This window comes from Maylandia zebra, linkage group LG10 (genome assembly GCF_041146795.1).
Source record: "Maylandia zebra isolate NMK-2024a linkage group LG10, Mzebra_GT3a, whole genome shotgun sequence".
NCBI classification, from domain to species: domain Eukaryota; kingdom Metazoa; phylum Chordata; class Actinopteri; order Cichliformes; family Cichlidae; genus Maylandia; species Maylandia zebra.
The window spans coordinates 14,547,838-14,573,633 of NC_135176.1; the positions used below are offsets into that span (position 1 = coordinate 14,547,838).

The 25,796-nt window shown below is 39.2% G+C and overlaps 2 protein-coding genes and 1 long non-coding RNA gene across 5 annotated transcripts in view; 1 reads left to right on the forward strand and 2 right to left on the reverse strand.

Moving 5' to 3' along the window:
- Positions 1-808: 808 nt before the first annotated feature.
- Positions 809-8,819, reverse strand: sms (spermine synthase). The gene is made up of 11 exons (XM_076889129.1): positions 8,675-8,819; positions 7,510-7,630; positions 4,332-4,419; positions 3,934-3,998; positions 3,678-3,853; positions 3,392-3,548; positions 3,149-3,236; positions 2,843-2,957; positions 2,669-2,748; positions 2,365-2,480; positions 809-1,853 (listed from the first exon to the last, which is right to left on the reverse strand). The coding sequence occupies exons 1-11, from the start codon at positions 8,718-8,720 to the stop codon at positions 1,823-1,825; spliced, it is 1,083 nt and encodes a 360-aa protein (XP_076745244.1). The 5' UTR covers positions 8,721-8,819; the 3' UTR covers positions 809-1,822.
- A 4,832-nt stretch (positions 8,820-13,651) lies between these two features.
- On the forward strand, positions 13,652-18,095 carry LOC143420809 (uncharacterized). 3 transcript variants are annotated; one of them, XR_013100544.1, is made up of 6 exons: positions 13,652-13,798; positions 14,092-14,170; positions 15,251-15,336; positions 16,030-16,187; positions 16,613-16,670; positions 17,603-18,095. It is a non-coding gene; the product is annotated as an uncharacterized LOC143420809 (long non-coding RNA). The 3 variants fall into 3 exon arrangements; XR_013100545.1 differs by having other exon boundaries at positions 17,606-18,095; XR_013100546.1 differs by having other exon boundaries at positions 16,616-16,670.
- Positions 18,096-19,934: 1,839 nt separating this feature from the next.
- The window catches only part of LOC101476569 (ryanodine receptor 1), a 62,890-nt gene continuing 57,028 nt past the window's right edge, over positions 19,935-25,796 (reverse strand). The window contains exons 110-117 of the mRNA XM_076889130.1: positions 25,338-25,512; positions 24,797-25,247; positions 24,425-24,503; positions 21,863-22,607; positions 21,257-21,387; positions 20,896-21,004; positions 20,671-20,790; positions 19,935-20,528 (exon numbers count right to left, since the gene is read on the reverse strand). The gene's annotated coding sequence lies outside the window, so the exon portion shown is untranslated. The remainder of the gene's footprint in view (positions 20,529-20,670; positions 20,791-20,895; positions 21,005-21,256; positions 21,388-21,862; positions 22,608-24,424; positions 24,504-24,796; positions 25,248-25,337; positions 25,513-25,796) is intronic.

A 25,796-nucleotide genomic window follows, 5' to 3' on the forward strand; every position in this document is an offset into this window, starting at 1 on the left:
GGAAGGGTGATGATTTGGGCTTGTTTTGCAGCCACAGTACCGTTGAATCAACTAGGATATCCTCTGCATATGTTCAGGACAATAGAATACAGCAGAATAATGAATTGAGATCTAATCTAAGGAAGTATTCACCAACAGCAAAGATGATGGTAGAAGTAAAAGTTCCCTGGAGGGACCTCCCAGCAAATTCCTCCCAATGTCAGACCATGCAATACTCAAACTGTGAGAAACTTAAAAACAAAACGGACTCTAGCATTTAACAGGCTGAGGCCTGTAAAGACTGAAGTATGGCTTGTTTGGAAACATTGCTAGCAGAAAACTTTCTCCGTAAAAAGAATATAGCAGCACATGTTAGGTTTGCAAAGTTGCATTTGAATGAGTAATAAGAGTTCTGGAATAACAATTCTGTATACAGTACCAGAGTACTCTGGAGTCAAACTGATAAACGTCACTAGTTAACTACTGGGTTAAATGGTACACCAATTAAATTAGACCAGTTGGTAGTTTACCAGAGTTTTCATAACACACCACACAGCGTCACTAGTATGGCATCTGTGTAAACATGTCACAGAATGAGAAACCCAATACATTCTAAGCAAATGCAAAAGCTGCTGCAGCAGTTTGACATTTTTAACCTCTGCCTTATTTTTTAGATTTGATTAGTTAAGCTTTAAGATTTTGGCTGACAAACTGGTACTTTAAGTTTTGGACAAATATTAGTTCTTACGAGGAAAACAGTCACGTTTCCCGTCTCTTGCATTTTTCTTAAGATAACAGTGATCAAGAGGAATGAGTCAAACACCACAGGTATGTTCCCCCCAAAAACAGTTTAATCATAGATGGTCAAAATCATCTCAAGCAGGAAAGGACAGCATTTAATGAAATAACGAATAAATAAATGTCCCACAGGGTAGATCAAATGTGCATTGTACTGTATATGCAAGCTACATTCACCGTCCTTTACGTGCACCTAATACAGTCTTAACAAAAACTTTATCAGGCAAAAACAAAAAGGTGCCGATAAAACATGACAAAACAGCACAAGCAGAGGTGGCAGTAACTTTGGAGAAATAGTTTCCCTTTTAAAACACTTTGATTTAAGCCCCTCAGTCCCGCTGGGCGTGACCACCTTAATACAACCTGAAAGAAATCACATTTGAAAGGCAGCAACAAAAATGAAGCATAAAAGTGACACTTTGGGTATGCTGCACCTGTGCACTGGCTCACGCAGAGGCACGTTCATTCAACTTCATAACTCAAGATTACAGAAAATGAGTACATATGTATGGGAAATGAGTTACTCCACATTATCAGTGTATAAAAATCAGTGTTCCAACAGCTCCTTCAGAGCACATGCAAGTGGACATTTATAAGGAAAAAAAAAAAACCTCAAGTAACAAACAATACAACTGACAAGTTGTAAAATTAAAAGAATGGGGATGATAAAACTGCAATTATGCCTCGAGGAGAACTGAGTCAGCTATAGAAAAAGAAAAAATATATATACACATATACTCTCATAACTTAACCACACCAACTTGACTGGTTGAAGCTGGAGTGTTTTTCAGTCAGTGTTTGTTAACTGAAAACAGCAAATTAAATTACTTGTCTTAGTCAGCAGAAGCTCACCAATGTGCACAGAGGTGTGTGAACAATTCAGACTTTGGAAATATCTGAATAGTTCCTAACATTTAAAACTAAACTGAATTTTGTGTGGCCTCCAATTTTCAGGCTGCATTCAATTTGCGTACAAATGAGGGGGTACAGAAGAAATTAGGAGCCTTCACATTCCAGCTGCTGAGAATTTCAGGAGATAACTTGTTTACTTTTTCCAAGCGGTGTAAAAAACCCATCTGATAGTTGAGTTAAGGACTACACATGTACACAAAAACAAATAAATGTTAGACTGGATTGAAACTGAGCTAGATTGATGGGGAAGACCATCTTTATTCACCTGCATGTGGCTTTGGTGTGTTAGTAGACTGTTTTTCAATTAGATCAGTGGTGTTTAGAGTGCGTGCAAGCGGCACCTGCAGACAGACACTTAGACTGGATTATTAAAATCAGATGGTCCTAATGTGCCTGCTAACTAAACTACACTGGCAGGATCAGGTGACCACAGCAAGCAAATATCCCAATTTTAATAATCAGTCCATATGCAAAGGTGACCTTTGACAGTGCCTGAATGTCTGGGGTTTTGTTTGGTTGTTTTTTTAAAGCAGACACTTTGAATTTCTCCCTCACAGTATAAGAGCAAAACACCATTATTTAATTTCTCTAATGAAAGCAGAAATGATAACCTAGCCTTAATACTTCAATTCAGTAAACATTTTTATAAATTATGGGACTTGATAGAAAGGATACTGCTCCAGGTAGGATGGAACACACACCACCTCTTTGCGGAAGTCCACTGGACACGAGAGCCTTCCCAGCCGTTCCTCAAACAGATTCAGTGCCTCGGTCAGATTTGCGCTGTTGCCCTGATGGCCAGCAGCAGAAAAGATTCATGAGACTCATACAGATAAATAATTAGGCCCTGACACACAGAAATGATGCTTGGTCATCGCATGAAGTGTTTCAAATAAATTAATATTTAGTTCACCTTTAAAAACAGTATTGACAAAATCCCCCAATCATGAACTGTATGGTAAATTAGGAGCAGACTCACCTGTGTGAAATACTTTCCACTGGGATGCAGCACTTTTATAGATAGATCTAAAATGAGACGCAGGAACTCCCACGTAGAGTCTACAGAAAGCAGACAGCATGTGACAAGTTAAACATTTCTTCACACTGCACCTGTGTGCCACCTTTCCTGATGTATGGCTATTGTTATCAATACCTTCTTCTGGCGAGGTGGATATTGGGATTGCAGTGAGGTCATTAATAACATAATCAAATGTCCTTCCTTCCTGGACATACTTCTTCAGCAAGGGAACACAGTCCTGAACTAATATCTGCAATCCATGAGACGAGGAGATTATTCAAAATGCATCTTCAATTTACCCCTGCTTCAAAACTTTTGTCCTGCCTATTGCCGCTTTAAAAATAAATATTAATAACGCAAAACACATTTTGAGCAAATGTGCACACACACAAAAAAAAAAAAAAAAAAAAAAAACCCCACACCACACAATTCAGCACTCACTTGGTAACAGTCTCCCTTCAGGTTGTCCAGGATATCACCACAAGTCTTCCTCATGTATTTTTTGCACCCATCTATCACCTTCTGGTCAATGTAGAAGCTTTATTAAGGAACAGTCAGATGCACACACAGAATTACACTGAGAATAATGCAAATCTAAGTGTGGAGATTTGGAGTGATCTAAAAAAAAGTGAATGTTTGCTTTAATATGAACAAAGTCACTCAAATGAAAGCTCAGTAAAGGATATCTCCACCATGGTGATCATCTTTGGCTTTTGTTTGACCAACTCAGCAAGTATTCCTCCATCACCTCCTCCTAAAATCAGCACTTCTTTTCCAGCGTAGTTTTCTTTTCCACTGCCTGTGATGGCCTGGGTGTAGGCAGAGTCACTCTCTGCAAGGTCTGCAAGAAAAATTTGTTTTTAAAGGCAAAACAAATAATTCTTATTAGACTGACTCTACTAAGTTAAACAGTCATTTTGAAAAAACAAAATCTTGTGTGCAAGCAACATGCCATGATTTATATACTTACTAACGTCTCCATCCAGAACTAGAATATTCCCATACTGCTGTGAGTGCAAAATCTTTATGTTTTGGTATTCAGAATCCTCTTCATACACCACCTTGTCAATGTCATACTCAATTAGTCTGCCATCGGCTGTGGGCCAGTAGCGGTCAACTTTTGCTCCTCGCAAAAGGGCTGGAAGCCTTTTGGGAGGTGGGGGGGGATAAATAATACTGCACCATGAAGTACGATACATTTACAAGAACAATATAGTGATACTTACTTTTTAATCCTTGTAATATTGCCATTTAAGAGAACTTTCAGCTTATTTTCCAGTGCATTCAAAAGCTGTGGAGTAAGAATAGATGCAGCTTAAACTTTCACCAAATTTGTGAAAGGTTTCATATTGCTACACAGACAACCCTAATGCAAAACACATCGGGAGTAAACAACACCATAGTTGGTGTAATTTAACCCTCCGTGTATGCACTAGCATTTAGGGATGTGAAAGTGTTTGAATACAGGAAGCCAGTACACAGACAGTAACTGTAAGTATCTTTTGACAGGCACTAAAGATGCCTATGGTCAAAAAGGGTTGGGTTATCATTATATAGTCCCAGAGATGTTTAACCTTATTAGTTTCAATGTTGGTAAAAACAATAGCCCTGTGTATGCTCTTACATTGTCTAGCTGTGCAATGTCATCATCTTCGTAAAACTGCAAATCAACTGTGACCAGCCCCTGGGAGTGCACACGCAGGACAACAAACCTGAGAATTGATGTAGGAAAGAGAAAACGATGCAAAACAAAGTTAGAGGAACACTAAAAACAAAAAAAGCCACTCAACGTGTGCAATGCGACCTCTCAGAAGAAGCTGTGAAAAGTTCCTCTGTTGCAAAGAAGTTTGAAGGGTAATATTTTTAAAGTTTGAAGAGTTAACTGAAACATTCCTGCAATGCTGTCCAACTAGAAGCATGCTCAGGATTTATCAGGAAGTCTATCAAGAAGCCGTAGACATTGCTTAGAGAGTCAGACAACACACAAGTTTTAGAATTCTCCAAAGACCCACATTTGGTGAAAACACATCCTGGCTTTGGGATATTAGTACACTTATTTATTAGGAGTGCAATGATACACAAAATTCACGGTTCGATTCGATATTTTTTTGATACAAAAAAAAATAAAAAACCTGTTTATGCCTTTTTAATTTGTCATGTATTAAAATTATAAATACATTTTAACTCAAAAGTACAGTTTTTAAATTTAATGTCGCTGAAACAACAAAGTAATAAAAAAATAAATATATCTGATTGAGGAATCACTCATCTTTGGAAAGGAGTTTGTTACAGAGAAATGGCTCTTTCCAAAATAAAAGCTATACTGTACGCTTCTTCTGGGCTATATTCTCAGCAGCATATTAACCCTTGTATGGTGTTCTGGTCTGTGAGACCCGTTTTCAGTTTTTTCCAAAAGAAATTAAACAATTAATTATTTTTTCAACCTGAAATTCATTGGCTTTGGCTTATTTTCTGTGAAGAACATAAATCCAAACTAATTTTCAATGACCTCATACTGTACCTCCCCCCACGCATTTACATTACATACAATGTGTTCGGGTCCACTGGACCCAGGTCTAATAAAAGTGTTGAAAGTGTAGGTCCTGTGTTCCCACATGCTGTCTTCCTCCTTTCTGGTGCTGCTGATAGTGATTTCCTCCCCTCCTGCTCCCGCACAAAGTTGCAACATTGTTGAAAATTCAACTAACAACACCGTCTGCTCTGACATTCCCACACATTTTACCCTCTTTCTTGAGGGATCCAAATTTTATTTTCTCATACCCTGTCCCACCTGCAAATTAGGGGCATAATACTATAAATAAGACTTTGCCAGTGTGGTTCCTTATCCCAACTGATCAAGATGGCAAAAGATTATCTGCTGCGAGGGCCATCCAATTGATTTTGGAAGAGAGAGGGGCTTCGAACGATGATGTTGACAAAGAGGTTTCAGAATATTTAGCATTTCTGAAAATTCAGAGTCTGACAGTGACTTTGAAGAAGAGGATGAGGTTGAGCACCATTTAGTAACAAAACGAAGACGAGTACCCCATCTGCAGCCAGCTCCAGGACCAGAACAAGCCCACCAGACAGCAAGTGAAGAAACATGGATGTCAATAACTGGTGAAATTGAATGGTCTTCTTGCCCAAGAAATGAGCCACCCTGCAGAGCTGTTACTGGGATAAGCCAGGGCCAACACAGCTGACAGTTACTCATGTGCAGGACATCAAGTCTTCATTTGAGCTTTTCATCCCAGATTCCATCCAGAAAATTATTCTGGATTGCAGTAATCTAGAAGGAAGGTGTTTTTTTTGGAGAGAGGTGGAAGGAGATGGACCAAATTCATCTAAGTTTTCAGGTCCAAAGGGCAATCCACAGAATCCCTGTGGGATGCAGAAACCGGCAAGAACCTTTCCGTGCATCAATGACTCTGGAAAACTTCCACAAAATTTCCAGGATTATCCGTTTTGATAACCGAGACGACAGACCAGCTCGACGGCAGAGAGACAAGCTAGCTGCCATCAGGACAGTGTGGGATAAGTGGGTGCACCACCTCCCCCTGTTTTACAAACCTGGGCCTAATGTCACCATTGATGAGCAGCTGATCCCATTTAGTTGTGGAACATATTGCTTCACATGTAAATGTGTTGTGTCTTTCCACTCACTCCACTTGATTAGAACTGATTTATGTTTTTTATAACATTTTATAAAAAACAAACAAAAAAAAAACGAGAAGCACATTAATTCATAAATGTGATCTAACAAAGGTAAAGGGAAAAAATTAACCATGTTTGCTGTTCATATGGCTTGTAATTGGGATGAAGTAAACATCTGTTTAGTAATTTAACATAAAATTGTTTGATAGTGTTAATTTGGAAAGCCAAAACTCTAGCGGGTCCACCAGACCCATGAACACTGGCTGAGTAACAAAAATATGAACACCACACAAGGGTTAAACATATCAGGTCCCCATAAGGAGAATCATGTGCTAACAAATGACTCAGGTCAAGTTTGTACCATGCGTGCTTGTTGTTTTTGTCTGCTTCCACTTGTCTTTGCATTAGGATGATGTCGGCGTAAATGTGCAGTCATATTCGTTGTGTTCCCACTAGTGCTGTCAGCGTTAATCTGAAATGACATTAACGCGGATCGCCCCGTGCATGGGGCTGGACGGCCAACATGTTAATGAGAAAACTGCGCTAACGCACTAGTTCCCACCAATGTAATTGAGCATTGGGTGGCACATCCAACATACTGTTTTACTTTTGTCCATGACGCGCTTACCTTCAGGGTCATACGTCACATGAAAACCAAAATGGTTCCAAACGCCAGATCTGAATGAGGGTGGGGGAGGTTCAATTTGGCATGTTGCAAGGAGAGCTTAACTTCTGTCTCGCTAGCTTGCCCTGCGCTCAGTGAATCTGCGTTCGATTACTCCGCCTAGGCTGCACTGTCGAGCGCAGATCCACTGAGCGCTCAACACAGACAGCATCGTCAGAAGAAAAGTTGATAAAATAAATGTAAAAATTTTGTATTGTTCGATACATATGCGTACCGAAAGCACTGCATCGAACGGTTCAATATCGATATTAGTATTGTTGCACCTTTATTATTTATTTATACAGACACAAATCTGATTGAAGACGAGCCAACAAGTACCCTAGCCAGATTAGCTTTAAGCTATCACATCCTAATACACAAAATGTTTTGCCCAATTAGGATTTAGTAATCCAAGTTTTACTGCTAAAGAGTTATAATTAGACTGAAGGAGTCACTTTTGTTTGTGAAAAAATATTGACCTTACCTGCCATTCTTGCCCACAAAGGTAGCAAGATAACCATGCCCGTCTGTATCATGAATAGTCTCTGTCAGTTCCTGTTCATGAAATATAGACAGCAGACCAGACACTGTCGAGGCAGGGTCAACTGAAAGAGGGAGCAAATAAATCTGATGTAAACAAAATATATTAATCAAATACAGCTGCACTTCACTTTCATTATCATATACTCCATTTATTATCTGTGACAAACTTTGGTTCCTCTAAACAGACTTCTGAAACAAAGGGTTTTTAAAAAGAAGAAAAAAAAAAAGCCTAATGACAGTTTGAATCTTCATAGCTTCATTCTCACACCACTATCAGTTAATGGTAAAACCACAACAATGGCAGACATGCACGTCTTCCTGGATGATTTTAATTGGACTATAAATGTCTGGCAGAGCCCTCAAAGCGCACGGGTGCCAATTTACTACATGCGTTTACTGATTATCGAGTGTTAACGGGGTCACAGACTTAGGTCGACGAAAAGCGCGTGCTGCATGATTAAACAACGATTACTCACACTTGATGTTATAATTTATACTTATGAAACAGACACACCTGTATAAGTCCTATAAGTCATAAAACAAATCCGCATTATATTAATTCAAGCTGTACTTTTCGCAACTATTTGATGAGATCGCTCGGGCCCTCTGTTATTGATTACAGAGACTTGCTAACACGGCTAGGCTAATCATAGCCATGCTAGCCAAAGCTAACTGAGCTCTAATTAGAAGCTTATGCTGCACTGACAGTGATGTGACTTTGGTTTCAACCGTAGTTGCTTGCGCTGCTTTATCCACAAAGATACCTGCTAAACAGACATTTACGCTGACCTGTAAATATGTGCCACTGACATTAAATATGCATACTGATGTGACAGTTCACGAGCTAATAGTGGCCTACCAGTGTCAAGCCGTACCTGCCTACGGACAGGGGTTTGTACTGGTGGGCACAAGTAGCATAGCACTAGGGCACATGCATATAGTGCCTAAACATGGGCAATGTACCAGTGGCACTTTATAATCCTGGCAGTATTGACTATAAATTAGCAGGCCAAAACTAGCAGGCTAGCAAAGCATGCAGCCCTGATGCATAACGAAATGTAACGAAAGACCTTCCTACAGTCAGCTATGCATCACCTTCCTCCTACCTGCTGTAGAGAGGTTGAAGTCGAGAGTGTAATGTCGGACTGCCATGTCTCACTACAACCGTCATCCATGCCTGGGATAGCAGACTGCGAACCTTTATCTGCAGAGACAGGGGGCGGACCCTGTTACCGCTACAGACTGCACTTGCTAAAGTGGGCAGGGCTTCTGCGATGACCGTGAAGTCCTATTGGCTGCGGCTGACGTCAAGGGGATTCACTACGTCACCATGCGTTAATCAGGACAGGTGGGAATTTTGATTTTAATATCATTCAATCAGCGACTGTTAAAAGTTTCACAGTCATTGCATTGAGCGCATGATGTTACACATCCTATAATCAAACAAATCTGCACATATTGTTACCATCTGTCCCTCTTCGTGTGTGACTGTACAGAACTTTTCTCTTTTATCATGTCCTACAACGCATAATGGAACAGTATCTTGTTTTTTAACTGACTCTAGTTTACAAAAGGGGAGTCTCAAACATGAAAGATGGACATAGTTTCCAGATCTGCAAAGTACAGCCAGCAAACCTGAATCTTTCAAACAACCAGCAAGCCCTCTGTAACAAGGCCCTGGATTACAAGGGGCCACTTTTGTACTCTTATGATTATTCTATATTTGTTTTTACTTTATTTTTTATCTTTATTTCTTTGTATGTTCTGTTCAACAATTTCGTGCATATGAAGTATAGTGACTAGTTTTAAAGATATATTTCTTTTTTGTCACTTTACACATCATAAAAACACAATACTGAGCTACAAAATACACACAGGACTCCTACCTAAAGGTATTGAATATGAAAATGTGCATGCACGCATGTTTATTCTTTCTTTACAAGTTTGTAAAGAGGGCTGATCTGAGATATTTAGACAGGGCGGGGGACGGACTGTTGCACATGAGGTGCCGTGTTACAAATTTACATTTCCATCATGAGGGCAGATATAAGTAAACAGGTGCGGGGTATTGTACTTGGAATACTTCCTCAGAATGCTGTAGGACAAGACTTTGTATTTTGTAGGCTCTAACTGGCTGCCAAGAAGACTGTCCTTGTCAGCAAAGCTGCATATGACTATTGACACATTTCTTTTAAGATAGACTCCTGTCATACTTTACAGTGCTAAACAAATTTAAAAGACCACCACAGCACTGGTAATTGCTAAAAATATATATTTATTTTTTGTTGCTGCAATTTCAATTAAGATGTTTCAAATTAACTTTTTAGTTTTAAACAAGTTTTTGACACATTTGTAAAAGATTTGTTTTCTTGTTTTTGTGACAGGCGGTCTAATAAATTTGTTAAGCACTACTTGAATGCCAAGCCTCTAAAATAATAAAATAATTTTGTTATTGTATGTTCAGAAAAAAGGATGTGAATGAAAAAGACCTCTGCCAATGCTTGTTCAGCCAGTATATGTCATTTATATTATGTTATTATATTACTTCATATTATATTACCTTTATATTACTGGTATTATACATATGTGATTACACAATGTAAATTCGCACATGCAGTACAATCCTAAGATTAAACAAGACGTCTCTTCTTTGTCACTTTACACATTACACACCTTAAAAAGGCAATATTTACTTACAAATGTACACAGCATTCAGCATTCATGAATGAGTGTGTATGTGTGTGTGTGCACGTTCACTCTTTTCTAGAGTTTGTCAAAAGGGCTAAATGAGTCCTTAGTATAACAGCCTGGGGGGAGAGACAGTTGCACATCTTGTTAGCTTTCAGGCTCCAACAATTTCTTTTTTTTTAAAAGAAAAAAGCCTTCTGGCCTTCTGGCCTCTAACTGGTTTTGCAGTGGTGATCATCAAAATGATTCCTTTATTTTTTCTGTCATGAAAATGATTTTATTGATATCATTTTCACGTTTTCTGTCTTGTTTTAGAGATTTTAGCAACCAACTTTGCTTTCTTTGCTATGTTTGTTTTTGGTGGTGGTTTTAGACATTTTATTGTTATTTATAGTGTCTATTTTGTTGTGTACTAAGTTACACAGACTGCTGTGATACTGATACTGTTTATAAGTGCCCAAACCTCTCTCTGAAGATATTTCTGTTTGTAGACGTCAAGAAACCATGGTCACGTGTGCTGCTAAATTAGTAAGCTAAACCTTAGATGTCTTTAAATGCAGGCTAATTTTCTAGCTAACCTGGCTGACTTATGACTGTATGGCTGGCTTAGAAAATTTAAAGACCTGAATCTTGATTCTTCTGTGACTTTTTAACTTTGTTAAAAAAGAAAGAAAAAAAGATTGTGGTTGCTACCAGCAACTGTAAATAATAGTTTTTATTGGTTCACAATGAAAGTACCTTTATTTTGAAATATTTGAGGGACTAGATTAGTTAATAGTTTGTTTATTCGTTTTTTTTATCTTCTTCCAGTCTTCCCAGGTCCGCTCACAGTTGCAGGAGACTAGGTGGGCACACCAGGGGTCTCTCGTTTCTCCCCAGCAATGGATTTCAGTTTGCTGGAAACATTGCTGGGGAGGATTTTCCAGTTGCTCCATAACTTGAGCACATAGTAATCCCTCAAGCAATCTACAGCTCCAGCTGGTCATGCCTGGAAAACCTCCAAAAGAAAGTCTCCCAGATGGTATTCTAATCAGACGCCTGAGCCATCTCGTCAAACTCTTTCTGAGCAAAGGAAAAGCAGCTCTATCCTGAGCTGTGGATGTGCCAGATCCATGGACTATTTGTGAGGCTGGGTCCAACCACCAAAGCCAGGTAAAGTGTTTAAAGAATCCCTCCAGACCTAATTAGTAAAGTGGACGTTTGGAAGGTAGATTGACTGCTAAATCAATAGCCTTGCCTCCTGCTCAGCATCCTTTCTGTGACAGTTTTCAGTGACTCACTGGTCGACCTGTCCAAAGGCCTCTTAGAAGGCAGCAACTCACTCACAACCCAGAGGAAGCAGTCCACCGTTTTCCAACAGTGAACCATGGTCTCAGACTTAACACTACTTTAAGACTTAACACTCACTTTCATACTTTTATACTGTAAGCACATAGAGTAATTTCCACCAAGAAAAAATAACCCTTAAAAAAACAGAGGCATGATATTGTTCTTAAACTGGACACTCTTCTCACCCTGGCTGTGGCCTGGGCTCATATCACAAACAGGAGCAGAGACAAGTGGAAAGTTTGTCAGACTCCAAGCACATGCTGAAAACCTGACTGACCTTGTGTGGAGAATACTCACAGATTTCACTCCACTGCAAGTAGGACAGAGGTACTGATAATGTTTAGTTACTTTTTTTTAACTTTAAAAAAACCCAACTTAGTGCATGAACAAAGAGAGAATATTAAGAACAGTGTTAATTACAAACTCTCTTGAACCTTGGCTCTATATGGGCCTATAAGGGTATCAGTGAAGTCACACACAGGCTTTTATGACTGTCTTAAGCTGCTGCTGTGCCAGGAAGGTGATTAAGACTGCATGCATTTACACAAATAGAAGGAATTTGATTTCACTTCATAAGTGACTTGATTGGTGAGCAGCTACAGTGAAAAAAAAACAGTCTGTTGTATTTAATTTAAATAAGAGAACAAGAGAAAATTCAAAGAGTGATGATGTGACCCATGCATTACAGTAGTTACCAAACAGCGTTAAAGCTATTTTTCTCAAGAAGCATAGCTACCTCAAAAATAGTCACATCACTGCAAAGCTACACTATATATAGGAAGAAGTCTAGTTTTGTTAACTAATGCTTCTTATTAAAAGTGTTTTAAACTAAAAAAGAAAATAATGGACAAAAATGTACTTTTAGTGCCTGTGTTACTTTAGTAACTATGTAATGATAAAAAGTATTAACAGTATTAACAAAAAAGAATTAATATGTGTTATTTAGCTTTCAACACAAATTACTGAAGAAACTGTATATACTTTATGTATTGCATACGTAGAATGGTTAAATTATTCTAGTTATAACTTATAAGAAGCACGTTGTGAGCAGGGACCTCACTCCTGCCTGATGTGTCACACCATCAGGTGTCCTCTGACATAGCTTTAGTTCAGGTATTACCAAACTGCCAGTCAGTGGGAGGTTTATTGTCTTTTTTCATTCCCTGCTCCTTTTTTTGTTTTAATTTCAATTTAATTTGGCTTTTATTGAGTTTGTTGGTTTCAGTTGAATGCAAAATGGATATTCTTTATTAAAAGTATTTGCAAGAAATTCAGTTTAGGTGGTTAGTAACTAACTGCACAAAGAGAACAAGTAGAACACATTTCCACACAAAGCTTTTATTCATTTAAAGGAAATGAACTCAGACAGAATTACTTTGAATGTAACATAAATCCAAGGACAATTAACAGCTGAATGTTCGAAAGGAACACAGTACCTGAAAAAAGATTAAGAGGAGCTCTAGTAGTTTGTCCTTGGTCAATGTATCTATTACAGATGGATTTTAATCCAATCTGGGTTATTACATAATTTTTAAGACTCTTTCAACACTACGCACAAATGGTACTTAAGTGTATCATGCTATCAGTCTTCAATTAGTGCCCATAATATCCAGAGCCTCCATTAAACACAGAGGAACATTTAAACCAAAACAGCAAATAATATTCTTCCACAGGATGGAGTCACATGTGTTATTAAAGTTGCTGTAATTGATGTTTTTTATGATAAATGATAGTGACAAAATAACACAACAATAAAATGATGAACCTCAGTATTATTGCCTAAATGCACATCACATTTGTGTCAGTGTTGAATTCTCACTCACTGCCACTACACCCATGAGCAACAATGCTATTATTGCAGGTTTACTGACTGACATTCAGGATTATTTTATTTATCCCTTAATAAAATATCCTCACATGGTTTTGTCATTTTGACAAAATATGTGGGAACAACTTGTTCAGTACCATTAAATATATCCGTATCCACAGTCTCCAACAAGCAGATTATTAGAAAGTAAATCCACCACAATCAAAAGCGTCAAAATCAGAGTCTGCCACTTCAACACGTTCTCACTCCCAACTCGTCAAACGTGTGACGCATGGTCAGGCTCCCTCTGCTGCACTTATGGACGCGCAGGGTACCCCCCTCGCGTCGGGAATTGACGTGAAGGGTCCTCCGATTGAAGAGATTGCCGCGGAAGAGCCTGTTGTCGGTATATTTATATATTTCCGAAATCACTTTGTAGTGACGTATACTGAACACAATAAATTATATAATGTAAACAACTACCTGAAAAACAGGTAGAACGATACTTTTGTATGGTTTATTGCATTTGTGGAGGGAGTGATGTATGCTGGGTAATGGCACAGCTAGCTACTGGGTGACTTTATTCACCCGCTTCGGCTGTTATCAGTCCATACAATGGGCGTTATTAGCACAAATCAGTCCCATAGATATGGGCCATCTCCTGCTAGATTGTTCAGAAGGTTGTTCTCATCCATCCAGATGGAGGATCACTAACAGGAGCGTGGAAGACTCCAGAATCCACTCTGGCTGGAATCCGGTGGATATGCAGTGTTTACAGGTAGGACCGTTTAAACGGACAGCATTTATAGAATGACTATTAAAAGTCAGCGAGTGTCAGTAATGTTAATGTGGTTATGTTAGTAATACACAGAGTGCTAATATAACAGCTTTAAGATGCATTTGTAGATGTTATTACGTGTTTTACCGTCTTTATGGTGCTAGCTTAAAGTTACGGTGTAAACGTTAGCTTATATGGGAGGAAAGCTGTTACTGGTTAAACGATGTTAGCACAGAAATATTAGCTTCTGTCATGACTGATGAAGTTACTAGTTAATAAAGTTTCCAGTAAAGTGTTTAATCGCAGCCACAGACTGACAGCAAATATCTCGATTAGCTTCAGTGCATCTATAATAAATATGTGCAAGTTTCAGTGCTTCGTTTAAACTGTATGATACTTATACTGACCCAGGGTCAGTGTAAAATACAATCCCAGCTGTGTGAACAAAGCCTGGCTCCTTTAATCCTGCATGACAAACCTCAGGATGCAGGTTATTATTACGCTTTCCTGCTGGCACACCTGTCACACCTGAGAGTCAGCTAGAAACTTACAGTGACGTGGACATCATGCAAAGACTGCCAGACTCTGTAATACTGCAAATGATCAGTGACTCAGGTTAACACTAAACTTTAAACGGCACCTCTGTGTCTCTGTGTGCTGAACATCTAGGATTGAGTCAGGCTGCATTGACTGTGGGACTTTAATGTGTTAAAAGCAGGTTGAAGACGGCTCAGAAACATTTGAAGATTAAAATTTAGCATTATGGCTGCTGGTGGTTTGGAAAGCCTCTACTCAGCTGTATTTTTGTTACTAACTTATGTTTGTTGTTGTTTAACACAGATTTCAGAAGAGCAAAGATGCTTAATAGTTTAACTAGATTTCATTTGTCAGTGTGGGACTGCTGAGTCACCTGAAGAACTCATTTCATTCATTCTCCACATGATGTTCATTTACAGAAATGTTTCACAGGAACTGATTTCTCCCAAAGGGTGAACTAGTGTGTTTCCATAGATTACCTCTGTATGAATGTACTTCTTAAATGAAGGCAAGTGTTTGTCCTTTTCTGTTCCTCGGGTACAGTACGTGATATCAAGGGCAGGCGGTCAACACTGGGGGTAGACAAGAAGCAGACGTACTTCCAAGAGGGAGCTGCAGTGAGGTCAGAGGTCAGAATCTGAAACGGCTCAGGTTTATATTTTAGAGGTTATAAAAATCAAAATGTATTTATAAAGAAACCTTTAAATAATAGTCATAATTATGATTATTATAAGAAATATCAAACATTTAAGTGGATTTTCTGTTACACATATCGTGTTAGCCCTGCAATAAACTGGCAGCCTGTCTTTGTCCTGTATCAGCTGGGATAGGCTTCATCCTCCCGCAACCCTGAATTGGATACATTGTATTCCAATTATGTAATCTGATCATTTACAAACTCAAGGTATCTAATCAAAATGTAAGTAATAATTATAAAATGGGAAAGCAGAAATAAGTGTGACATGAATGTAAATGTGTGAGCTGACATAGAGGACAGCTACATGCAGTCTGAAAAACCTTTGTTGTCTTACATAGAAGAGACGTTAAAGTCTCTAACTCAGTGAAGCATTATTGGTCCCGTCTGTTTGGATAAATATAGTAAGTTGATGTTTGTCCATTTATTCACACATTTTCTTAAGTGCTTATCCAGTTCAGGATCACAGTGGAGCTGCAGCTGGATATGTTCAGTAAATAAACCTTACAAAAGTTAACAATAAACCTGCATCCATGTACGTTGTTGTCCACAGGATGAGAAAATCAAACTGGAAGACTGTGGAACATGTTAATAAATGTTTGTGTGTTTATGCCTGTGTCTTTCACAGGAGGCGCTGGAAGGTTTCCCTAATAGTTCCTGGTGAATCAAAGCAGAACCATAAAGGTTGCTGGACTGCATGATGGCCTTACCCCTGAGCCGTCATCCTGTTAAAGGAGGAACCAGTTAGAAGCTGTTTTCAAAGTAGCTCAGCAGATTTCATCTCAAGTAAGCGATTAACTGTTTGTTCATCTGTTCTGCCACTTAAAGAGCATTTAAGGACATCTTTTGAGTGTCCAGTTGAATTAATTCTACTGGCTCTCATGGTCATTTGTTTTTATAGACATATTTTTCATGTTCATCCAGCTATTTAGTAAATTCTATCTATTTAGTAATATCCGTCAGCTATAAAATGTAATATAAATATAAAAATATCTAAATATCTCCTGCCCTTTATGTTTTAATGATGTAAGTCTGTTATCGTGTTACATTAGCATTTTTCACATATCAATGAGATGCTGTACAGTACAATCCTACTGACACAGCAGAGGGATAACGACGGCTATTCAACATCGTTACACGACACATTCGAGCTGCATGACGCAGACAAAGTGACTAAATCATCTTTTTGTGGTTTATTGTCTTCAAACCAGCAGACAAAGCCGATGTCAGAAGATGTCGGAGAAGAACTTCAGGCCGTGGACTGAAAAGGTATTTTTGTCTTGTTATCAAAGACATTTGGAGTGGCAGCTTCTACAACTGGTTGTGCTGAAGTAAAGCTTACAGTCTAAGAAACCACAGTGTTGATATTCAGCACAAAGAGAAAAGCTCACTTGTTTGAATTTATTTACAATCATAGTTTTATAAATTCTGACTGTAAACAGCATTTACAGCTTTGATATTGTTTGACACTCGATATCAGGTGATAGTGTTTAATTTAAAGGTTTCTGTGTCCCAATGAGCCATTTACACTGACCAGTGTCACTTTAACTGTAACACATTCATTATTTAGATTCAACAAAGAAATAACTGAATGTAAAAATGGCAGCCCACAGGCAGGTTTATAGAGATATATGCATGCATTATGAAATTTATGTATCCCAGATAATTGTTATTCATCTAGTCATGGCAGACCTACCCCTTCCTCCCAAGTTAACTGCAACCCAAAAGAACTAGTGGGGCTATTTACACACTCACAACCAGTGTGGGGTAAAAAGAGCCACCAAAAAGCTGTCAGCCACAGATGTGCTAGCAGAGTTAGAAACTCTACTTATGGAGAAACTTTCTAAGTCTAACAGGGGACAGGTACTCCTGCCCAAATAACATGATATAACCCCACATACAGCCCAGCCATAAAATGAACCAAGTCATTTAGTTAAAGACAGCATGGGACCAAATGCATGTAACCAGCCTGCACCCACCTGACATTTCTTCCTCCTGAATTAAATGAATGAATGGATGAAAGTTAAATGACTACAAACCTAAAGCCACTAGTTCCCACACTGGAGCTCCCTGACACTGTGTGTTAACCGTATTTAGCTTGTATCAACAGTTGTAACAGGCTAAGATACGTGAGACACTGCATTGAATGATTGTTCCTGTCTTAATGGTTTCAGCTCAGATGTTCTGCTTTTTCCTTTCAGTAGATCAAAGCAGCTCGTGCTCCTTCTGCTTCCAATTTAGAAGAAGAAGAAGAAGAAGAAGGCGAAGGCTTCAGCGAAGTGGCGTTCATGGTCTCAGTGAACAGTCACGGTCACACACTGCATGTGGTTTTAAAAGCAACATGTCTGTTCACCACATCAATGGAGATGTGTAATATTAGTGCAGCTACGGTTTGTTCTTGAACATCACTTCTGTTTTCTACTTTGATCACTTAGACCAAAAAAGTGTTGTTTTCAGATTCTTTCTTTTACATCTATAAACTACCTGTTCATTTTTTTTATTACAATTAGTTTCACATAAATGTTAGTGTTTCCTTTGTGATCTTTTAATGCTTACACTACACTGTACACGTCTACATTAGAGACATTTCTGTTTCCTGTTTCTGTTGACTCAGTTGTGAAATGTTCTTTTATTTGATGCACAATATGAAGCTCATAATTTTCTTACAAATAAAACTCTAATGACAAACATGAACAGCCGTGCTTATTTCTGAGACATGAGTTTTTGAATGTGTTCATATTTACACAGTGTGCATCTGTATGCTGAAACTGTGATGGTGAACCTGAGGTGATGGTCAACAGAAGGCAAATATATATCAATATAAAACAATATTGAAGTAATGTCTTTACCCTCTGCAGCGTGTGGACGCTGTGCACGCAATCACCTTATTCATTGTAGTAAACATGCACCGCTAGCTCACGTGACTGACTGTCTCCATGGTTACATCGTATATTATTAGCTATGTAAACAGCTTCCAAAGATACCGCCATAGCTCTCTGCAGCTGTAACACTTTCACACTTTGCAAATCATTTCACGTTTTTGATAGTTATGAAGACAGAAAATGTTTTTAAGGTCATGCTAGGCGGTTGCTATGGTGGTTGCTGTGGACTTGGCTGGACCGCGTCCGATTCCTGTTATTAGCTGTCCGCCGTAGGAAGGCTGCGTTCCATTTACAAGTAGTGACAGTCTGCCGCAACTCGAACTCAAACCCCGCTTTGTTCTTTAATTATAGGCCTTTTATAGCCGTTCATGACACGCACACACACACATAAAGCACTTTGCCTCACCATGAGAATGCAAGTTTACCTAACCTAACCTTAAAGTATCTGATATAGGATAGAAAAATGAAGCAACCAGAGATTTAATGATGAAGACTCTGGGTTCTGTAGTTGACGTTTTACAGTCCTGAATGACTCTTTGCATATGATTTATTGAAGAGGAGTGTAGAATGCACTTTACATTTAGACTGTTGCTTACAGTTAGACTGTCAGGGTGTACATTACCTTGTACTCAAGCATCCCAGGACAGAGCCCTGCCCCACCATGAGCCTGGGTGGATACGTGGTTATAATATAAAAGGACCGATACTGAATATGAATATTTCATGAAAATTGAATTATAATACAAATTAGTAATAAGGGTTTCTCTGCGCCCTTATCTAACCCATACTTAAAGAGCTGCGGGTAGAGAGGGTGACAGGAGAGGATGGCACTGAAGAGAAGATGCTCGGTTTCTGGAGTCTCCTGGTCCTGTCAGTATTAGTAGGATGCATCTGCTGTGTCTTCTCGTGGATGCTCACCTACCTTGACTTGTTCCAGCCTGGTATGGATTTCCCAACACTGTGGACAGTGGCCCACGTCAGATCGTTTAATATTGATTACATATGTCTGAATTGCTAACCCTAACCCTAGCTCAACAGACCACAATGCCCTGGACTGTCAGTATTATTACATGCTGTGAACATAAGTAGCTTTGATCACAGTTTATGTCGTAAAAGAGAAGGAATATTGAAAAAAAGATCAACATTGTGATATTATTTGTTCCAAACTGACCAGAAACATGCTTGTCAGACTCTCACAGCAAAGGATCAGACTCACTGTGCATGACAGCTCAGGCCAATGATGTCTGTTAGATTGTCAGTTGTTTAGTGCTTCTGTACAGTTAGAGTCACCGTCTCTATTTCAGAATAATTAATATGCGGAAAACACTAAAAGTTGATTGTCTTCCAATATTCTAGCATAATTAAAAAACTTTGACTTTGTAAGTACATATTATTAGTCCTAATGTCAGTATGATTCTTCATAACTCCTGCCCCTGAACTTTAAAATTTACCTGATGAAAGATCATTTACAGTGGCACTCTGTCAGGATGATTCTGACCATAAGATCACTGTATTAATCTGAATCCTTCTGCAATGTGCTGTGAATGAATGCTGATGCAACTCACTGTGGGAAAGCTGTTAATAAAATGAATCTGTGACACATGCAACACATTCACAGAGGAAGAGGACACAAAGGGAGGACACACAGAGGCTGTGTTGAAGTCAGAAATCCAAATCTTTATTAAAAAACAGGCGGCGGTTACAAACAGGAAGACAAGCAGTCCATCAAACTGTCTACAGGGTCAAACATACAGAGAATTCAAACAGCAGTAAAAAATAACTGGACACTGAAAAACATAAAGGAATGTGTGATGCAATAAAAGGAAGCAGCGCAGTATATTCACTGAATTATCATCAATTACAAAAGAGAAAAATGACGATTTCTAAGGATTATTTTCTTAAATGCAGTTAGAGTGGCTGGTAAAGATGGAAACATACAGAATGTAAACTGTGTGAGTTTGTGAACTTTGTTAGAAACAAATGAGGTAAAAAACAAAACAGACAAAACACAGAAAGAGGCTCTCAGTATTCATTCATAATTAGAAAGAAACATTCTGGTTGTGGATTTTTACAGTCTTAGTTCCGCTCGCTGTCATCATTATAATCATCATGATCAATGGCGAGGTCCTGAGGTGGGCGGGGCTGTCTCTGGTGATGTCACCATGAAGGAACAGCATCTGGCACGTGTTGGTGAAACATCCCAGTACACTGGTGTAGTTTCCTCTCCAGCTGTTTGACATGTGACACTTGAACATTAAGGGGAAGAAGAAGAAACAGTGTTAGGTCAGGTGACCACATGGTTTCTAAAGTAACTGACAGGAAGTAACCAGGCCGTCAGAAATTGATGGCATGTGTTTAGAGTTACTGGAGTTGGGTAACTCTACTTACCAAAAGCAGAAGCACACAGATGAAGGATCAGATGCTGAATGTTGCAGGAACATGCTCGTGCGGTGGTCATTCAGTGCTGCTCCGGCAGGTTAGACAGTCCAAGACTGATATGCTGCCCATCTGAGAGTTTGAAAACACACATGCAAAGATTTATTTTGTGTTACAGTCAAAGTTGGATGTTCATTTTTGTCCTTTAAAAATGTTTGTGTATTTGAAAGCACTAACATTTAAGGATGACTTGGATCGTCTCCTTTAAAGGGGAGACAAGTGTATCCACTGATCCACGTCACTTTACCTGGATGATGACTCCTCTCCCCCTCACTCAGAAACACTCCTAATATAACCAAGCAAATAAATAATATTGAAGATTTACTTACATCATTACAAAAACATAAAAAACATCTCCCTTTGATTCTATTTCTCCATTCCTGCTGAACATCAGGCAACAAATATCTCAATAAATCACAGTAAAATGTAAAGCACATGTTTTCTCTGCTTTGTCTAACCTCTGCAGAGCCTCTGTCAAGAAAAACATAACTGTAAGCATAAAACAAATATACATTTCATAACACGTCACTGGACAAACCTCGGTCAGTTGATTTCCTCTGTGCAGTGCAGACGAACATCAGTCAGCAAGTGACTCTGCTGGTTCTTCTGAGGAAACACCACCATCTCTCCACACCGTCACCATCTGTGAGCACAAACTGCTGCTCTGCTCTGCCAGCATGTAGGAAATCACATATCACACACACAGGGGTGAAGAAACATCAGAGCTCAACTTTGGATACTTTAGATCTAAACAGATCAAAGTAGCTCTTAGTTTCAGCAATCAGACAAACAATGATACCAAACTGATTCTGTATGAATACAATATGGTATTTTCAATACAGCTGTCAAATTAATTTATTAAAACTAATACAGCTATATGTATATTTTTTTTGATAAATTAGTTTGCTAAATTATAAGAATATATATATTTTTTCATTTATCAATTGCAACTGAAAGAAATTAAATATTGAACAAAAATATATTGTCACATTCTGAGCATGCTCAGCACGCTGACAGACTTGAAGTTGCTACAGATTTTAAGAAGTGATATTTATAGGGAAGAAACTTCTCTTTTTCATCCGTTTAATCAAACATTTGATGCCTCAGCTGTCTCAGTCTATAGCGTTCTGCAACTACAACTAACCTGAGGCTTGGATTTGGCTGCAGGTGCCCCTGTACATCCTTCTCAGCAGCACACATGTGGGTACCATTTAATCACACTTCTTCCTGAGCTTTGCTTCATCACAAGACCAAAGGTGGCATCCCGTGTCACAGTCTTATCATCATCCAGAAAAAACATTTGAAGAAACATCATGGAGAAGAAACATTTACGCGCCTCCTGGTTTTGTTTTCTGATCCTGCGAAAAGACTGAGGACAACAAAGCCCAGAGAACACGAGATACACAACATCCAACATTCAGACTCAACAGCCTCCATAAATGAAGAGCACCAGGTTGGTTCAGTTATAGTAGATATGAGCATACTTCACATTACTGGGTATGAATAATAATGAGGAGGCAAACTTTGAAGATGCAGAGCATGATGTCCCATCATCAGACTGTAAACAAACATCCACCAGGCTTCTTTGTTGCCAAAATTGATGATTCTCCCATCAGGGATCAGTAGCCTGTGTTAACCTGTGGTGGTTTCAGATAAGAAATCTAGCACATAAAAGCCAGGGTGGGAGGGATCTCTGCAAACTGACTTAACTCTGCAAGTGTGAAGCTCAACAAAAATCTGACTCTCTAGTCACAGACAAACAAAAACTCCAGCTGGGAGATAGAAAACGCTGTCTGGGTCCTGCTGGATGTTGCTGGTCAGAGTCCCACATTAGCAGAGTGCTTCTTGGTCCCACTGACCCATGTGGACAGCGACTGTGGAGAACTGTTCTGGAAAACAGAGAAGAGAATTAAAGACTCTCTTGGAATCAGCAATCAAAAAATCACTGGTTCATATTTCAATTAAATATTAACAGGTTCCTTAAATGTACGCAGTTCAGATCTGATTTAATTTAATTTCCTTCACACAGCACATTCGTCCAGGCTGACAGGTAAACATAGAATTAATCTCAGGTAACATGACTCATAGTAGAGATTCAGTAAGAAAGATTGCAGGCTCTAATATTATTACCACACAATCCAAGGACACACCAACAGCTCCGATTTCTAGAACTATTTAAACAAATGTCTTCTGAATATTCAATTCAGGTTCACAGTGGGAGGGGGGGGGGGGGGGGGGGGGGGAGGTGTCGTGGAATTTTTTAAATAAAGTCTGCAACACAGAAAGAGCTGTGATCAAGCTATTTATTACTGCGCCGACACACATCAAACATCACAGTTCAGTCATGTCAGCGCTGCCACAGAAGTTGTGCTCCTCCTCCTTTATGCATTCCAAGGAAGAGGGAGGAAGTTAAACTGATCCTACCACACTTCACATGTCTCGCTATGAAACCTAACGCATCAATGGTTGTGCTGTTTTGTGCCCTTGGCCTTATCAGCACCTGTAAAGGGAGTTGTTTTCTCAAACTGCTGACGCTGAAGTAAGTTCATCTAGTTTTAGAAACTTTCACTGAACAGTAACAGTGTCACAACTAAGCATATGCATAAGCACTTAAATACTTCAAATGAGAATAACAGAAAATTTCTTTTACAGGAGCTAGAGCCTGTCCCAGTAGTCATAGGTAGAGCACATCTGGACAGGTCACCAGTCTGTCAGAGGACTAACACACAGACAGACATCAGAGTAACAAATCTATTTAAAATTAATGTAAGTTTGCTGCAGCTGTATGTATGAACATGTGTTTCTGTGCTCACAGTCCACCTCTCAGGAACCTGCAGTTGACTTTTAGTCAACTTTAAACAGACCTCACAAAAGGCTGATGTGGCTGGATCAGTAGTCTGATTTGAGTACGATACCTTTGGCCAGGGATTACTCTGGTGCATCGCTTCACTGCAGTCTTACGTATTTTCCCCACACCTGAATAAAAAATACTGATATATACAAATAACAGCTTCAGCTGATGCAGCCTGACTCAATCCTAGATGTTCAGCACACAGAGACACAGAGGTGCCGTTTAAAGTTTAGTGTTAACCTGAGTCACTGATCATTTGCAGTATTACAGAGTCTGGCAGTCTTTGCATGATGTCCACGTCACTGTAAGTTTCTAGCTGACTCTCAGGTGTGACAGGTGTGCCAGCAGGAAAGCGTAATAATAACCTGCATCCTGAGGTTTGTCATGCAGGATTAAAGGAGCCAGGCTTTGTTCACACAGCTGGGATTGTATTTTACACTGACCCTGGGTCAGTATAAGTATCATACAGTTTAAACGAAGCACTGAAACTTGCACATATTTATTATAGATGCACTGAAGCTAATCGAGATATTTGCTGTCAGTCTGTGGCTGCGATTAAACACTTTACTGGAAACTTTATTAACTAGTAACTTCATCAGTCATGACAGAAGCTAATATTTCTGTGCTAACATCGTTTAACCAGTAACAGCTTTCCTCCAATATAAGCTAACGTTTACACCGTAACTTTAAGCTAGCACCATAAAGACGGTAAAACACGTAATAACATCTACAAATGCATCTTAAAGCTGTTATATTAGCACTCTGTGTATTACTAACATAACCACATTAACATTACTGACACTCGCTGACTTTTAATAGTCATTCTATAAATGCTGTCCGTTTAAACGGTCTTACCTGTAAACACTGCATATCCACCGGATAGTAGCCAGAGTGGATTCTGGAGTCTTCCACGCTCCTGTTAGTGATCCTCCATCTGGATGGATGAGAACAACCTTCTGAACAATCTAGCAGGAGATGGCCCATATCTATGGGACTGATTTGTGCTAATAACGCCCATTGTATGGACTGATAACAGCCGAAGCGGGTGAATAAAGTCACCCAGTAGCTAGCTGTGCCATTACCCAGCATACATCACTCCCTCCACAAATGCAATAAACCATACAAAAGTATCGTTCTACCTGTTTTTCAGGTAGTTGTTTACATTATATAATTTATTGTGTTCAGTATACGTCACTACAAAGTGATTTCGGAAATATATAAATATACCGACAACAGGCTCTTCCGCGGCAATCTCTTCAATCGGAGGACCCTTCACGTCAATTCCCGACGCGAGGGGGGTACCCTGCGCGTCCATAAGTGCAGCAGAGGGAGCCTGACCATGCGTCACACGTTTGACGAGTTGGGAGTGAGAACGTGTTGGCCACTTCAAAGTCAAAGCTGTTAAAGTGGGCGGAGTCGAGTGCAGGAGTGCCAGTGTGGTACCCTCCTGCTGGTCCCATGCTGGAGAAATCTGTGCAGAGTGGCAGATCCGGGGCTTTGGCTTCCAGATTAGAAGATGAGCATGTGCCTAAATAACCCATGGCAGAGGAAGCAGCAGCCCCTCCCATCAGCAGATAAACTGCCTTCATTGCTTGGGCATTATTGATAGTGCCGTGACGCAAACAGCCTGCTGAATATGCACCTCCTTTATGATACTTAGTACGGGAAGAATTCCTGCCTGTTGAAATGAACAGTTTGAAAAACATGTTTTAATAAACTATCTATGCAATATTTTTTACATGAAAATAGAAGAAACACCAGTGCTCACCTTTCTCCTTCGGGGAAGCGCCAGTCATTGGCCCAGGGGAGGATGACTCTGTGTCGCTGACAGGTGGAGTTGGTGGATCTTTATCCAGGATTTGTTCAGGCACAAGATCTCGGAGAGTAATACGTGGTTGTGGCATCTGATGTCGCTTGCAAGGACTGAGAGGTGATGAGAGACTCTGTGGAAAAGAAAATGGAGATGCTGTTAAAGAAAAATAATGTTCCCAACACAATGTCTGCCAGGAATTCAAAGAAATGAATTAATCGACTGATTAAAACACTAAAAAAAATCTAAGGATTAAAAGATTATCTGAAAGCGCAGAGCACATTCTTTATGTAAATCAATCAATCTAATTTCCAAAGAGTCCATAGTGTAGTGTATAGTCTGTGTGTGTACAGAAAATATGATTTTGCATGCTAATAGTGATTTCTCTGAAAATATATTCACACTTTTTCTTTTTCG